A 15,818-nucleotide genomic window follows, 5' to 3' on the forward strand; every position below is an offset into this window, starting at 1 on the left:
GCTTGGAGAGGATAAGGTTCTGGGAAGACCTCACTGCAGCCTTCCAGTACTTGAAGGGTGCTTACAAACACAAAGGGGGAGAAAGTTTTCACACAGTCTGCCAGCAATAGGACAAGTGGGAATGGCTTTAAACTAAATGAGGGCAAGTTTATGTTAGATGTTGGGGAAACTTTTGATACAGAGGGTGGTGAGACGCTGGCACAGCTGCCCATAGAAGCTGTGGTGCCCCATCCCTGGAGGTGCTCAAGGCCAGGTTGGATGGGGCCCTGAGCAGCTGAGATGGCGGGGGACATCCCTGCCCACGGATGGCTGACGCCTTAGGGTCTGTATAGCAGATGGAAAGAAACTGGATGGGGTGCCAGGAACAAGCTACAGCTGCCACATCTTGGGGGCCGTCAAAGGGCTTGCCTGTTCATGCTAAGGAAGGTGAGCCCTTTGCTTGAGCCTGAGTGATGTCGTCGGCCGCGGGTTGCTGAGCCCTCCACATAGAAGGTGGCGGCGGCTCCCGGCGCCTCAAAGGCGGGCGAGGCAAACGGCACGCGGTGCCGGCACCACGGCGCATGCACGCCCAGGGGGCGGTTCCGGCCCTTCGCCTTCCCCCCCCGCCTCGGAAGTGGCGCAGCGCGGTGTCGTTCCGAGGTCGCGGCGCTGAGACGCGGTTTCGGTTCTCGGCAGCCGCGCTCAGTGGAGCCGCGCGCTCCGCCCCCTTCCGGCTCTTTGTCTTCTTCCGCCCGGCAGCAGCGCGGCGCCAGACGGGGGAGCTCGCGGGTAGGCGCCAAACGCCGCCGTTGCCGCCATCGCTGCCGGACGTTTTCCCGTCTCCTCGCCTTCCCAACATGGCAGCGGCGGGCGGCAGCCGCGGAGCCCGCAAGGCGACGCAGTTGTCTCCCCGCGGAGGAGGTGATCGCACCGTCTTTATCTTCGACCGGCGCCTTGAGCGGGCGGATCCGGACGAGAAAGTGCTCAGCTACGGCAAGAACAACTACCGCGGCTTCCGCGGCGCCGTGTGCCAGGTGCGGGGCGGCGGGGGGGGGAAGAGGGTGCTAACGGAACGCATCGTAACGCGTCGCCCCGCCAGTCGCCGTTATCGCCACGGGAAGGGGCCGAGGAGAAGCCGGGGAGGGAGCCTGTGCCGCGGCCCCGCGGGCAGCCTCCCGGCCCGCTCCGCCCGGCGTCGAGCAGAGGAGCGGCCTTGCCGCTGGGTGGCGGCGGCGGCGGCGGCGACCGCACGACAGCGCCCCCGCGCGGGGAACCGTAGGGCGGCAGAGCCGAGCGCCGCGGCGGTTGGGAGCGTGGCGCGTTCTGCTGTCCAAGGTGGCGGCGGCGAGCGCCGCCTGCTGCCTGCACGGGGCTCTGCCTTGTCCCGCTGCGTTCCGCCCTGTTTCCTGATGCGAAGCGGCGGCTCGCTCTGCCTTCCGGCTCTGCCTTGGTGGAGATCAGTGTCCGCGCGTTGGGTTCGCAGTTCCGGCAGCGGCTGCTGCCCGTTTTCTGTCGTCGTGCTCTTCACCGAGTGTTATCGTGGCTGCTCCGAAAGTAATGCCTCCCGTTCGACGATGTTGGAGGTATTGGCAGTAGAGGTTAAACCTTCCCACCAGTATCTTGTTTCACGTTGTTGCCGAGTGACAGATGTCAGCAGAGGGGCAGACTGACAGGGCGGCACCTTACGTAAAAGGATGCAAAGGTGTGATGCTGAATTCCTCTGTGTGGGGAAAAAATGGCAGCCACTGGCATTCGTTGACACTTGCTGAACGTAGACAGCAGCCGGTGGCTGTGAGCACAGGGAGGCAGTGGGCAGCGCATTTTATCAGTGGCAGCAGTGACAGTAGATCACCTCCAGTGGTGCAGATATCTGCCAGCACGGCATGCAGGCTTTTAGTCATCGCTAATGAAAATGCATCGCGAATGGTGGTGACTGTGTTGAAGAGCAGTGGTTTGTAGCTGAAAATATGCTGTATCTTCTCAAATAGTGTTATCGTGTTCTTTGTGTCTGTTGTAGTTTCCATGGAAATAAATAGGAGGTATTATTTTTGGAGTGACTTCTGTACATGCCATAAACTTGTTGGACAGTCTTTTACATTGTGAAGCAAACAGAAGCATTGGCTGTAAATTTTACACTAATTTGCTCTACTGAAATACTCAAGTTTAGTTCCTTTATGCAGCACAACTGGCACATTGTTCTTTAGGCTGTATATTTCTGAAGAAAGCTGCTTGGTTTATCCTGTATCTGGGCAGCACTTTGCTGTGACTGGAGCTGTGGGCGCTCAGTGTCCTTCCCACACCTGCCTCTTCTTGTGTGGCTCTAGTAGTAAGTCTTGTTTTGAGATGCTCATTCTTCAGGATAGCAAAGCTGATGCTTTTAAATATCTGTGCATGGTTGTTGCCTTTGGGAAAGGGCTTCTGTAGCAGTGTCTCTGGGAATTGAGTCTGAGCTGCCTCCTTTGCAGCTAATTTCTCTGTGGTGACCCTTTTATACCTCAGAGCTTTCATTGTGCACCTTGTGGGGCGTCTAACTTTGGATGTACCTCAGTGTGTATGGGTGGATTATTTGATGGAGCCATTAAATACTGATATAGATGAAGCTGCCAGATTAGATGTGTCCAGGAAGACTGACGTATGATGTCTGGCACGCTGGCAGTGGGCAGGCTCTCTTGTTAGGCTTTTGGAAGAGCGTTCTGGCATCTGAGTGCCTCTGGCAGTTTTGCACGTTGTTTTTTTCCAGATGTACTACTCAAAAGTGTAGAATTTCTGGCACCTTGAAAGTAACGACTGAATGCTTCCATGAGGAAGATGGTGACTTGATTCCTGTGATTTAGACGGGCTTTCCCCATTTCATGGTACTGCAGACTTATCAGGGAGGTAATGAAAGTTCAAGAAGAGACATCCTTTTGATAAGTGAGCTTTAAATTGTTCAGATAAGAAAAGGAATGTCATATTTGCTTTATTCCAACTAAAGCTATTAGAATCATAGAATCATAGAATTATCCAGGTTGGAAAAGACCTTGAAGATCATCAAGTCCAACCGCAGCCTAACCAGTACCCTATCTCTAAAAACCCTCTGCTAAATCATATCCCTGAGCACCACATCCAAATGGCTCTTAAACACATCCAGGGACAGTGACTCAACCACCTCCCTGGGGAGCCCATTCCAGTACCTAACCACCCTTTCTGTAAAGTTCTTCCTAATATCCAACTTAAACTGGCCCTGGCGCAACTTGAGGCCATTTCCCCTCGTCCTGTCACATGTCACTAGTGAGAAGAGACCTGCCCCACTCTCACTGTAAGAACCTTTCAGGTACTGGAGGAGCGCAATAAGGTCTCCCTTCAGCCTCCTCTTCCACAGACTAAACAGCCCCAGCTTCCTTAGCCTCTCCTCATAGGGCTGATTCTCCAAGCCCTTCACGAGCCTCGTTGCCCTTCTCTGGACCTGCTCCAGCACTTCCATGTCTTTCCTGTGCTGAGATGCCCAAAACTGGACACAGTACTTGAGGTGAGGCCTCACCAATGCTGAGTACAGGGGCAGGATGAGAGATCATATGAGTGCAAGATCAGTCCTATGCAGCATATCTAGCAATGTTCATTCCTACGTTTATCCTTTCTGGTGGCTCAGGTACAGTGCAGGCTTGTCTGTAGGTTTACTTTCATTTGTGGTTTGTTATGAGACTGAGTTGCTGTGCTGTCATGGTTGCAGCAAGGGTGGGCATGTGTCTGCAGATTGGCCATGAGGATGGTAGTGTCTGGCAAAGATGTATGTATGCTAAGCCGTTGGAGCTAATTCTGCTGGGAAAATCTTGATATGGCATGAGGAAATTAATACTGGGTCACTTGGGAGTTAAAGGAGAAGGTAAATATTGAAAAGGGTATTAAATCTGATTGCCATCTTTGATCCCAAATTCTGTAGCTAAGTAACTGATGGTTTAGACAGGACAGTCAGCCACTGAGAAATGGATTTTTATATATATATGTGTGTGTGTGTGTGTGTATGTGTGTGTATATATATATATGTGTGTGTGTAATCTTCATTATTCTTCTTCCAGTGATCCTAAATAAAATCACCTTAATTTAAATTTAAAATGTAAGCTTGACACTCCAGTTCAGTACTGTAGAGTATCTGTGGAGCAATTCCATATAATTTCAGTCCTCGCAACAGCAGAAGTTTGAGATAAGTGAACTGAATAGGAAATTTCAGTTCTTTGTGCACCAGTGTTGCTTGTACACTTTCACGTCTTTTTGTTAAAACTCTTCTCCACTGTTTATCCTGACATTTAGAGGAATGGAGTCAGGAAAGCCAAGGCCCAGCTTGAAGTAAGCTTGGCAAGGAATACCGAAAAGAACAAGAAAGGCCTTTACAGGTACCTCAACTGGAAAAGGAAAGTCCAGGAGGGTTCACCCCTCCCTAATGAGTGAAACAGGCAAGCTACTAACAATAGAAGGATAAAGCTGAGGTACTTTCTTGCCTCGGTTTCTCTGATAACTGCTCACTGCATAACCTTCAAATGTTCAGTTTGGTAGGAGGGAATAGAGGAAGCAGCATCGTTCGCGCTGTAAGATAGATCAAGTCTGTAACCGCCTGAGGAACCTGAACATCCACAAGTCTACGGGTTCCATTGAGATGCATCCCAGAATCCTGAGGTAATTGCTGGTGTAGTCACCAAGCCACTCTCAGTGATATTTGAAGTCATGGCAATCAGTTGAAGTCCCTGGTGACTGGAAAAAAGGCAACATTGCATCCATTTTTAAGAAGGGCAAAAAGGATGACTCTGGGAACTACCAACCTGTCAGTGTTACATCTGTGCTACAAAAAGTGACAGAGCAGATCCTCCTGGAATCTAGGCTGAGGCATGTGGAAGACAAGGAGGAGATAATGGGAGAACCAGCATGGCTTCACCAAGAGCAAATCCAGCTTGACCAACCTAGTGGCTTTCTGTGATGGTTCTCTGCATTCTTGGACAAGGGAAGAGCCACCAGTGTCACCTGTCTGGACTTCAGTAAGGCCTTGGACATGGTACCCCACCCCAAGACATCCTTTTCTTCAAATTGGAGAGATGTGGATTTGATGAGTGGTCTGTTCAGTGGATGAAGAACTGGCTGCAGAATTGAGTCCAGAGAGTGGTGGTCAATGGCACGATATCTGGATGGAAATCAGTGATGAGTGGTGTCTTCCAGGGTTTGGTGCTGGAACCAATACTCTTTAATATATTCATCAGTGATCACACTGAGCTGTGGGGTGCAGTTGAGACACCAGAGGGATGGGCTGTCATCCACAGGGTCCTTGACAAGCTTGAGTAGTGGGCTCAGGTGAACCTCATGAGGTTCAACAAGTCCAAATGCACAGTCCTGCACCTGGGTCAAGGCAACATCCGCTACCATTACAAGGTGGGGATGAAAGGATCAAGCACAGTCCTGCTGAGAAAGACCTGTTGGTACTAGTGGGTGAAAGGCTGGGCATGAGTCAACAGTATGCCCTCGCAGCCCAGAAGGCCAACTGTATCTTAGACTGCATCAAAAGAAGTGTGGCCAGCATGTGAGGGAGGTGATCCTGCCCCTCTACTCTGCTAGTGAGGCCTCAGGCAGAGCACTGCATCCAGATGTGACGTCCTCAGTTCAGGAGAGTCATGGACCTGTTGGAGTGCATCCAGAGAAGGGCCACAAAAATGATGCAAGGGAAGGAACACCTCTCTTAAAAGAATAGGCTGAGAGAGATGGGGCTGTTCAGCCTGGAGAATAAAAGTCTCTGAAGTGACCTGATAGGGCCCTGTGAATATCTAAAGGGGAGCTACAGGAATGAAGGGGACATTTTAGCAGGGTCTGTGTTGATAGACCAGGGGAAATGGTTTCAAGCTCAAAGAGGAGTAATTTAGGTTAGATATAAGAAAGAAGTTTTTTAACGATCAGGCTGTTGAGGCATTGGAGTAGGTTATCCAGAGATGTGGTTGGTGCCACGTCCCTGGAGTCTTTCAGGGCAAGGCTGGACCAGACTATGGGCAACCTGATCTAACTGTGGTGTCCTTGTTCATTGCAGGGGAGTTGGACTTTATGACCTTTAAAGGTCCCTTCCAACTCAACGAATTCTTAGAGTCTATCATAGGAAGATACTTACCTGTGTTGAAGTGGTTGGTTGTTGTGTATCTCTCTTTGCAGCTAAAGTTCTCTGGCTCAAATGGCTGGTTACAAATTGGAGCACCTTGTTTTGATGCTGAGCCAGTAGGGATCCTTCCAGGTTCTTTTCAAGGTCGCTCTGTTTTTTTAAGCAGAGAAACCTGCATTGAAAACTCCATAGAAGTTTTGCAACACACTAAAGGGTTGATGAAATGAAGTATGAGAAGCAAGTTATTGGTAGTGGATTTAGTATTAGTGCTTAGAATGGAAGACATTTATGAATGGAAGAAATTTATAATTGCATCTTTAATTCTTTTGACACTTCATTGCTGCTGTCATCATATGGTTTGAAGAAATATATATGTGCATAGAAGGTAAATATCTGTAATTTAAGGAAATATTACAATTCAGTCATCCAAATAAAGCAAAGTTATTTTGTTTTGAATTTTTGTTAGGTCTTTTCTTGAGCTTCTTATAAGTATCCTTCCATTCTACCTTTTCCCAGTTAACTAAGACAAATTCCAGTGTATCAGTATGCTGGGAGGCAAAAAGGACATTCAATGAAAGCAAATACAGGGCAGAAACACAGTTGTAGTATGGAGAACTCAAGAAAGAAGTGTAATATTTTTTGTGACTGCTTGCTTGCCATTGCCTAATAGGTAATGTTTAATTACATTATTTGTGATGACTTTTCAGTGGAAGAGGACACAATTTTCATAACTGTGTTATTAAATGTACTGTATAATTAAATGTGCGCGTTGACTGATTTGTAAGGGTATGTGGTTTTTAAGTTCCTGCTCAGATTTGAACAGTGGTGATAGTCGGATGCATAGCATCTTCGTTCCTTGAGCATTAGTTATCCAGAAGCTTCTTGGGTGCTCACAAGCACTTTCGCTTTTGAAGAATGGCTTCCTACTTCTTGCTTGTTATCTCTAACAAGTGCTGCCATACAATGGTGTTTTCATGGCAGTAGTTGTGCAGAGTCAGTGACAAAATTTAGTTGACATCTGCGTTCTTCAGTATTTGTGATTTTGGTTTTAGACAGAATGTCTTGTGGATTTTCAGTATAAGTTCTTATGTGTTTACAGACACTGAACAAATCTACTAATGACAGCATGTTCTTTGAATAAACTTTAGAGCTCTAAGCTTAGATCCTACAAAGCTTGAAAAGATTCGTAGGTAAATTCCCTCTTCTGGACAAGATTTCTTAGATCTACATGTGTAGTTTCTATAGAGATCTACTGACATGGTGTTACCTTCTGCCTTTTTTTTCCCCTCAGTATAATTTTGATAATGTTTTAACTGAAGACATTGCATAAAAAGTTATAATAAAATTCAGTAATAAAATGTGAGATACTTAATGTTTCTGTCAGACCATCTTCTTGTAAAAGTTTGTGTCAATTGAACTTCTGGAAGTAGAGAAATTTAGAAGTGGTACAGAGGCCAAGACACACCAAGTTCTCCTGTTTAATCTTGTTGAATTTAATCTTTGGATTAAGGTGTTTGTCAGTAAAGAACGGTTGGAGAATGTTTCAGAGCAATAACATTTGCTACTGTTTTCTGCAAGTAGATTGCCTGTAGTTACTGTCTGCACAGTGGCTACTGGATATTCCTCTGTAATGTACAGCTCTCTGAGAAATGCTTACAAGTAATTTCCATCGGTTTCAAATGCATGTGATTTTGTAGAGACTGGTGGTATCAAAAGATGTTCTTTATTTTTGTTGTGACATTAATCATATCCAGATGAGCTTGCCTTAACGGGGTTATTATACATGCTCTTCTGCCATGAGTGCTAAGCACTAGATCCATCTGCGCAACAGATCCTTAGCAGACTATTGTCAACTGAGTGAACCAACAGCAGAGTGGAAGTATTTATCTGATTAGCACTCTTTGGAGCTATTGTATATGGTTGTTCCCAATTACTTCCATCGCGATCTTAGTTTCTACAGCTTTTTATATCTTGCTATGAATTACCTAAGTATTTTTCAGTCATAAGAGTAATTGGAAGGCGCAATATGAATATCTCAGTATCCAGTAGGTAGTACTGAAAAATATTTGTTGCTTTGAAAATCTGTGATTTGACAATAAAATCTTTTGTAGTTTCATCCACTTGTTGATTTAACAGATTTCTTTCAGTTTGGACTGATAATTCTTTTTAATGTGGAACAAAGCAAGATAACTAACTGATAAATGTATCTGCATTCTGACAGATTTTACCATAGGAGGAGAGAGAACATTTTAAAGATGTTGAAATTACTTATCAGAAACAACAGATTGAGATGGAAAACTGTGGGTTGCAAGGGGTTAAATATCTTCTGTAAAGATACTGTACTCTCTGGTTTGCTGTTTTATGTCTGTGTATGCATAGAGTTGGGCTAACCAGAAGTTAAAGCATGTTATTAAGTACGTTGTCAAAGTGCCTTGAACACTAACTGGCATGGGGTGCCAACCACCTCCTTAGGAATCTCTATAGGGAGCTTCTTCAGGGTCTGAATCCCCTGGGGGTAAAGAAACAATTCCCATTGCCCATTCTGACCCTTTCCTGGTGGTTCTGTGCCATTCCCCCTCCTGCCATTATTTCTCAGGAGCAGAGCCCAGCACTTCCCTCTTCCTCTCCTCCATGGGAAGCTGTTGAGAGCACTCTAGACAAGACAGCCCAATATCATTGGCCTTCTGTCAGAACATGCCTCCCAGCCCTGTTCCGTTGCCCTCCTTTGGGTAATTTCACAAGGACTTTATAATCCATCTTATTCTGAGGCCCAGAACTGCACGCAGTATTCAAGGTGAGACCACACCAACGCTAAACACAGCAGGAGAATTACCTCTTCTGACCAGCTGGATGTGCTGTACTTGACACACCCTATAATGTATTTCACCTTTTTGGCTGCTGGGCACACTGCTGCTCATGCTGAGCTGCAGACACGAACACCCCCAGGTCACTTCTTGCTGAGCTGCTCTTTAGTGAAACAGTTTGAAAAGACACTGAGTATTTTATACTTCTTCCAGCACTAGATAAAACTGCTACAGGCAGATCAGTGATTGTGTATCTGTAGTCTGCTGTTTCTCCTTCTGTGACCACTTCAAGTCTATCCATGTTACTCCAAGATATGATGCTGTACGCACAGTTAAACATTTCATTGTTTAACATCATTTCCAGAGCTAACAGTAAATACAGAGGCAAAACCCGTAACTGCATGTTAAATGCTCTAGAAGGTTGGGGCTGCATTCACAAGTCTTTCTCTCTGCTGCTTATCCATGTTCCTTATTGGTTTTCTTCTGCTCTGGTACAGGCCACAGCCCTGTGAGGCTGGGAGGGTAGACAGGAGAAATTCCCTGCTCTGACATGGGTGCTCTGTGGATTGCCTGAAAATGGCTAAGCACCCTAACAGTACTGACAGTAACCAGCTGGTTTACCTGGTGTTTAATGGATGTGGTTGAGTTGCATCAGAAAAGCACAAAGTCAAGAAGTCTTATCCAACTTTATAAATACATTAATCATGGTGTGGTCTCTACAGTGACACAAAGAATAACTAAATAAAGTATGTGGTTAAAGTACAAGGGCTGATCCAGAGGTAATGCCTCCTATTTTATGATGTTGGTGGTATGGCAGTAGATTGACCCTTCCCACCAACCTGTTCCAAGCTGTTGCTGTGTGACAGCTGGCAGCAGAGGGGCAGTCTGACAGAATGATGTCTGACATGGAAGTGTGTATGGATTGTATCATTGCTGGTTCAGTATATAGCTTTTGGGGGGTAAAGTGATGTGCACTGTCTTTTGGGATAGGAAAGGAGATGATCCTTCTGGATTTCCTATAAACCAGACAAGCCGTCACCTCTTGACTGCTGCATTGTGATGCTGGCTAAGCTGAATGCTCAAACTTCCAGCGTCAGCTCACAGAAGAAGACAACCTTTCTTTTGCGGCTTGATAAAGCCAGGCTCCATACCAGTCTGAAGAATGTGGAGCACATTGCCAGTCTTGACTGTCCTGCCACACTCACTTTGTTGTCCGGATTTGGTGCCTTCTGACTTCCATCTCTTCAGACTAATGAAAGATGGACTGTGTGGGCAACATTTACCCAGCAGTGATACCATCATAGCAACTGTGAAGCAGTGGGTCACTTCCGTTGGTACAGATTTTTTACAAGCATGCGTTTCGCTCTTATAATTGGAGAAGGTGGTTTGATATATATATACCCTGATGAAGATTGGGGTAACAAATGAGGCCAGATGCTCTCTGATAATTTATTACAAATTCTAAGCAACTAAGGAATGCAGGAAAGATGTTGAAATTAGCAATAGTAAGAGAGGAATCCTAGCGAGTAGTTCACAAAACGGGGATGGTCACCACCAGGGATCCAGCGATGTCTCATTGGTCCATAGTAAAGCAACAAGTCGTTTGGTGACGTCTCATTGACCTGCTTGGCTCAGTTCACTGGAGGGGGTACCCTGCTCTACCTGGGCACTCTGGGGTTTTTTCATAGTGTCCTGTTGGTTGCCAGGGACAGCATTTGATTGTCGGGGGCACTTCTGTTTGGTTCATCAGGGCTTTTCTTAGTTGTTAGGGACATTAATGTTTTGTTTGTCAAGGCAAGAGCATGTTCATAGTATGTGACCTTTCTGTTGGGTAATTGGCAGTTGATGGTGCAAAGTTAAGCTCCTAGATATGCATGTTGACTTGTAGTGGTCTTCTCCTCCAAGAGAACCCCCATAAGTCAGCTTGAACAGGCAATGGAGCCATGGAGCAACAGCAAAAGATGGTTTCTTCTGGTCACCCAGCCACATATGTTCCTCTTACTACTGTGCTCCCTCAAGGCTTGTTGTTCAGGTTATGTCTCAGATGAGTGCCACTGAATAAGCTTGGAGCCAAAAATTGTTCCAGCTTCTTATAGCATGGCAGGCAAATTCTTGTTTGTTGCTGATGAAAATAGACAGCTTACGGTGATGCCAATGCTGATGAGTAGTGTTTTGCAGCTGAGAATTGCCTGCATCAAAAAGTGTTATTGTGCTCTTTGTATATGTTGTACTTTCCTTGGAAATAAATATCAGGCATTACTTTCAGGGCAACCAATATAGATACTCACCAGCAAAAAATTTTAGCATTTTCAGATCATTTTCACATGAGCTTCGGCCACGTCTCCTGTTGTACATATCTTCTGTTGCTCCTGGTGTGTCTTTTCTTTTTGTTCCCCATTTTGTTAGAGCAGAAGCACCATGTGCTCTTTTGGGTGTTTTAAGTGCTAGTGTTCTCATTGTTTTGAGAGCCATCTGATATGGGCAGTGGCTGATTCAGGCAGTTCATGACCTTCTCCCACACTGATCATCTTTGTAGCCCTCTGCCGTATGTACTGAAACATCTCCAGATATAGTTATTATTTGTTGCTCAGCAGGTATTATAAATGGCTCCCAGTAAACTACTGTATTTATTTTTCTAGTCTGTTCATTGCAGTCTTTTACACGGTTTAGTGTAGACATCAGGGCACTTTGCCCAAGGACCGCGCTGAAGTTTTTTGGTAATGTTGTTGATGGATGCTAACTATATTTTTAATCACATCATTAACAACTAGAGAGAATGTAAATGGAAGATGGAAAGCAAACCTATGTGGTGAAACTTTAAGCAGCAGTTTGGGCACTGAGGATAGAAAAAAAGAGCAGTAGGAAATGGTGATGGTAAGTTGCCACATGTAATGCAAGAACTTCAGAGAAAAATGAAGGTAAGAGAAAAGAAAGCACGTATTGGTATTGCGACCACAGTATTTGGAGGTTGATAGAATTAAACAAGAACAGAGTTGGCTTTCACCAGAACTTTATTCTCAAAGATTTGGGAAGGCAGAAAAAAATACAGATACTTGATATCTTATTTTTATAGAGAGATTAATGCCAAGGTGCAGAGATTAGGGCATGTAGAGCCATGTATGTAGAAACTTGTGGAAAACATAATTTAAAGTCCAGAACAACAGAAGTATAGTCACAAGTTGGAGACTATAGAGCCAAATACCAGAGTGTTTTAATGGTAAATAATTTTCTAAGAGCAATCTCAGATTTTCACATGTGGTAAAACTGGAGAAGAATATTTTCATGTGTAACTGAGTATTATAAGCATTTGGTTTAATACCTTAAGAGTGTGTAATCGGGTTATCTAGATTTACCCGTGATAGAGGCTGCTGCCCCTGGAAGGAGGGAAATGAACAAAAACAATGGCAGCAATCTAAGGAAAGAACTTATTTTACTAAATACGAATAATATTGGAATACAAGATGACACAATATGATACAATATAACTACAACTACTAAATCAAACAAGACAGAGAAAGAGAAAGAGAGAAAAAGAGTCCCTGAGAACCGGGGGGCCTACTGTGATCTCTAGGCGACAGGCTGGAATGTTGCTGATAGAGGGAGACGGCAGGGATGGAGCGCTCCAAAGCGATAGAGCGAAAAGAAGGACGTTCCAGCCTGGGAGTGAGATTATATATGTGTCCTCCTCCTCTGGTGATTCGTCTCTGGCCGCGTCGTCCCCTGGGATATGTAGTTTCCTCCAAGAGCTGAGTACTCGGGATGCTGCCATTCCACAGATCTGGAGCATGAACCTTCCACACTTCCGCATACCCTCTGTTACACTTCCGCATACCCTCTGTTACACTTCCGCATACCCTCTGTTACACTTCCGCATACCCTCTGTTACACTTCTGTAACTACACTTTCTTATACCACCAAAACAGTTTACCACTATTTGTACCCTCAGTTAATGATTCATACTGCACATGATGTCATGATGTAGAATATTGACAGCAACAGCACAAAACCATGACAGAGTGCAGTCGAATATGGGCCATCTGGATATTTAGTATTGCTGTTTTAGTTGTTCAGTCTGAAGTAGCGTTAACTCTTTAACGCTAAGTGTGCTACATGATGTTATAGTGTGGAATAGCAATAACATAATCATAAAACCATGACATTCCACCCCTTATGCCACATCACTACATCATGCTTAATATATATAAACAAAAAATAATTAACATGCATTAAACATACACACTCAGATATATATATAGATATACACACACACACACATATATATATACACACATGGAAATATTGACTGCACTACAGCAAATTCCCTTGTGGTACACATTGAACATTCCAGTTTTTCTGCATTACTGAGCAAGTGGACCCAGGTCCCTGAGCAAAAACAGTTCCACAGAGAGATCTGGCCTTTCCAGAGGCTGGAAGGACCCAAACTGCTTTTCCCTATATGCTCTTTACATGTACTACAGGGACCTTATCTCCCTGTACAGTATGCACGGAGCTGGACTGGGCAGGACCATCTCCATTGATAGCTTCTTGAGTATTGACCCACCAAGTGGCTTCTGCCAAATGCTTATCCCAATGTATAAATGTTCTGCTACCCATTGCTTTCAACATAGGTTTTAACAACCCATTGTATTGATCATTTTTACCAGGAGCTGGTGCACAATAGGGGATGTGATAAATCCACGCAATACCCAAGCATTTACAAGAGAATTTCTGAAATGAGTCCTGTTACCTGATTCAGTTCTTTCTAGAGTGCCGTGTTGCCACAGGACTTGTTTCTCAAGACCCAGTATGGTGTTTCAGGTGGTAGCATGGGGTACTGCGTATGTTTCAAACCATCCAGTGGTTGCCTTTATTACCTTGATAAGCAGATAATGCTTACTATTGCAGGTTCATGGCAAGGTGATATAATCAACCTGCTATGCCTCTCCGTATTTATATTTTTGCCATCAACCTTTCCCCAGAGAGGTTTCATCCTTTTGGTTTGTTTAACTGTGGCACGTGCATCACAGTCATGACCTGAAAAGTAGCATCAATAGTTAGGTCCACCCCTCAGTCTCTAGCCAACTTATATGTTGCATCTCTTCCTCGATGTCCCAAGGTCTCCCGGGCCCACCAAGTTAGAAATAATTCACCTTTGTGTTGCCAGTCCAAGTCTGTTTGAGCCATTTCAATTCTGGCAGCTCGATCTACCTGATGGTTATTTTGCTGTTCTTCAGTAGCCTGACTCTTGGGCACACAGGCATCCCCATGGCGCACCTTTACAACCATATTCTTTGTTCAGACAGCAGTGTTCAGTAGCCCAAATAGGTTTACCCCTCTGTTGCTAGTTGTTTTGTTCCCACTGCTGTAACTGCCCCCATGAAGCATTTGCCACCATTCATGAGTCAGTATAAAGATGAAGCATTGACCACCTCTCCCATTCAGCAACATCCAAAGCCAGCTGCACAGCCTTTACCTCTGCAAATTGGCTTGATTCTCCTTTTCCATCATTGGCCACTGCAACTCATCGTTTAGGGCTCCTCACTGCAGCTTTCCATCTGTGATGCTTCCCCACAGTATGACACAATCCATCAATGAATGGGGCATATTTCTTTTCATTTCACCTGACAAAGGGGGCTTACAACGAGGCTGTAGCTTGGAACATGCATTCTCCAAAAGCCCACTATGCCCAGAAAAAGATTGTGTCTTTTTCTTATTGGAGGGCAGAGACATAGCAGTGATTTTGTTGACTGCATCCATTGGGGTGTGACAACATTCATCTTGCCACTTATACCTAGGAAATGGATCTCCTGGACAGGTCCTTTCACTTTGTTTTGCTTAATAGCAAAACCAGCATGCAGAAGAATTTGGATTATTCTCTCTCCTTACTTGAAAACTTCCTCTGCTGTATCGCCCTGCACAACAATGTCATCCGTGTACTGAAGGTGCTCAGGAGCACTGCCCTGTCCCAGTTCAGTTTGGATCAACCCAAGGCAAATGATTGAGGCATGCTTCCACCCCTGCATCAAATGGTTCCAGGTATACTGAATGCCCCTCCAGGTGAAGGGAAACTGTGACCAGCATTCTGTGGTCAAAGGAATGGAAAAGAAGGTGTTAGCAATGTCAGTGGTGGAACACCACTTGGCTACTCTTGACTCCAGTTCATACTGGAGTTCTAACATGTCCGGCATAGTAGCACTCTGTGGGGGTTGTGACTTCATTCAGGCCATGATAGTCTACTGTCAGCCTCTGTTCTCCACTGGCTTTATGCACTGGCCGTATGGGGCTGTTAAAAGGTGAGTGAGTTTTGCTGACTCTCAGCTTACGTATGGTGAGCAAAGATTCCCTGTTAGTGCAGTACTGCTGTCTGTGCACCATTTTTGTAGCAGTCGATATCTGTTGCTCTTTTACTTGCAGCAACCCCACAACAGATGAATGTTCAGACAGGACAGGCAAAACAGACAACTGCTTAACATCTTCTCTGTATATACCAGCTCTTCCAAAGACACACGGATTCCCCTTGGGGTCCTTAAAATGCCCCCTTCTGAGGTAATTGATACCAATTATGCATGGAGACCCTGGGCCTGTCACAATTGGGTGCTTTTGTCAGTCTTTACTAGTGAGGCTTATTTTGGCCTCCAACACAGTGGACTCTTTGGAACCCACAGTCACTCCAGAAATACGAATTCAGTCTCTTTGTGACTTTAGGCCATTAGAGTTCACTGCACTACACACCACTGTCTACCAGTATGTCATATTTCTGTGGTTCTAATGTACCACATTAATGAATCCACACAGTCCAATACACTCTGTTATCCCTTCCCCCCTGCTTCCCAGCCCCATTTGAAGGCAGGGCTTCTCTAATTGTTACCTCTGTTGTTCCCTCCTCTGAGTCATGACCGTGGTCCTTACAGCAACTTGTTGTGTCCTGC

At 45.2% G+C, this 15,818-nt stretch overlaps 1 protein-coding gene across 1 annotated transcript in view; it reads left to right on the forward strand.

Moving 5' to 3' along the window:
- The first annotated feature begins 631 nt into the window (after window positions 1–631).
- SMCHD1 (structural maintenance of chromosomes flexible hinge domain containing 1) overlaps window positions 632–15,818 on the forward strand; it is a 71,215-nt gene continuing 56,028 nt past the window's right edge. Inside the window, exon 1 of the mRNA XM_072329843.1 lies at window positions 632–1,013. Within this exon, the coding sequence (XP_072185944.1) occupies window positions 837–1,013 (177 nt within the window). The 5' untranslated portion in view covers window positions 632–836. The remainder of the gene's footprint in view (window positions 1,014–15,818) is intronic.

Source organism: Excalfactoria chinensis, chromosome 2, assembly GCF_039878825.1.
Source record: "Excalfactoria chinensis isolate bCotChi1 chromosome 2, bCotChi1.hap2, whole genome shotgun sequence".
Classification (NCBI taxonomy): Eukaryota; Metazoa; Chordata; class Aves; order Galliformes; family Phasianidae; genus Excalfactoria; species Excalfactoria chinensis.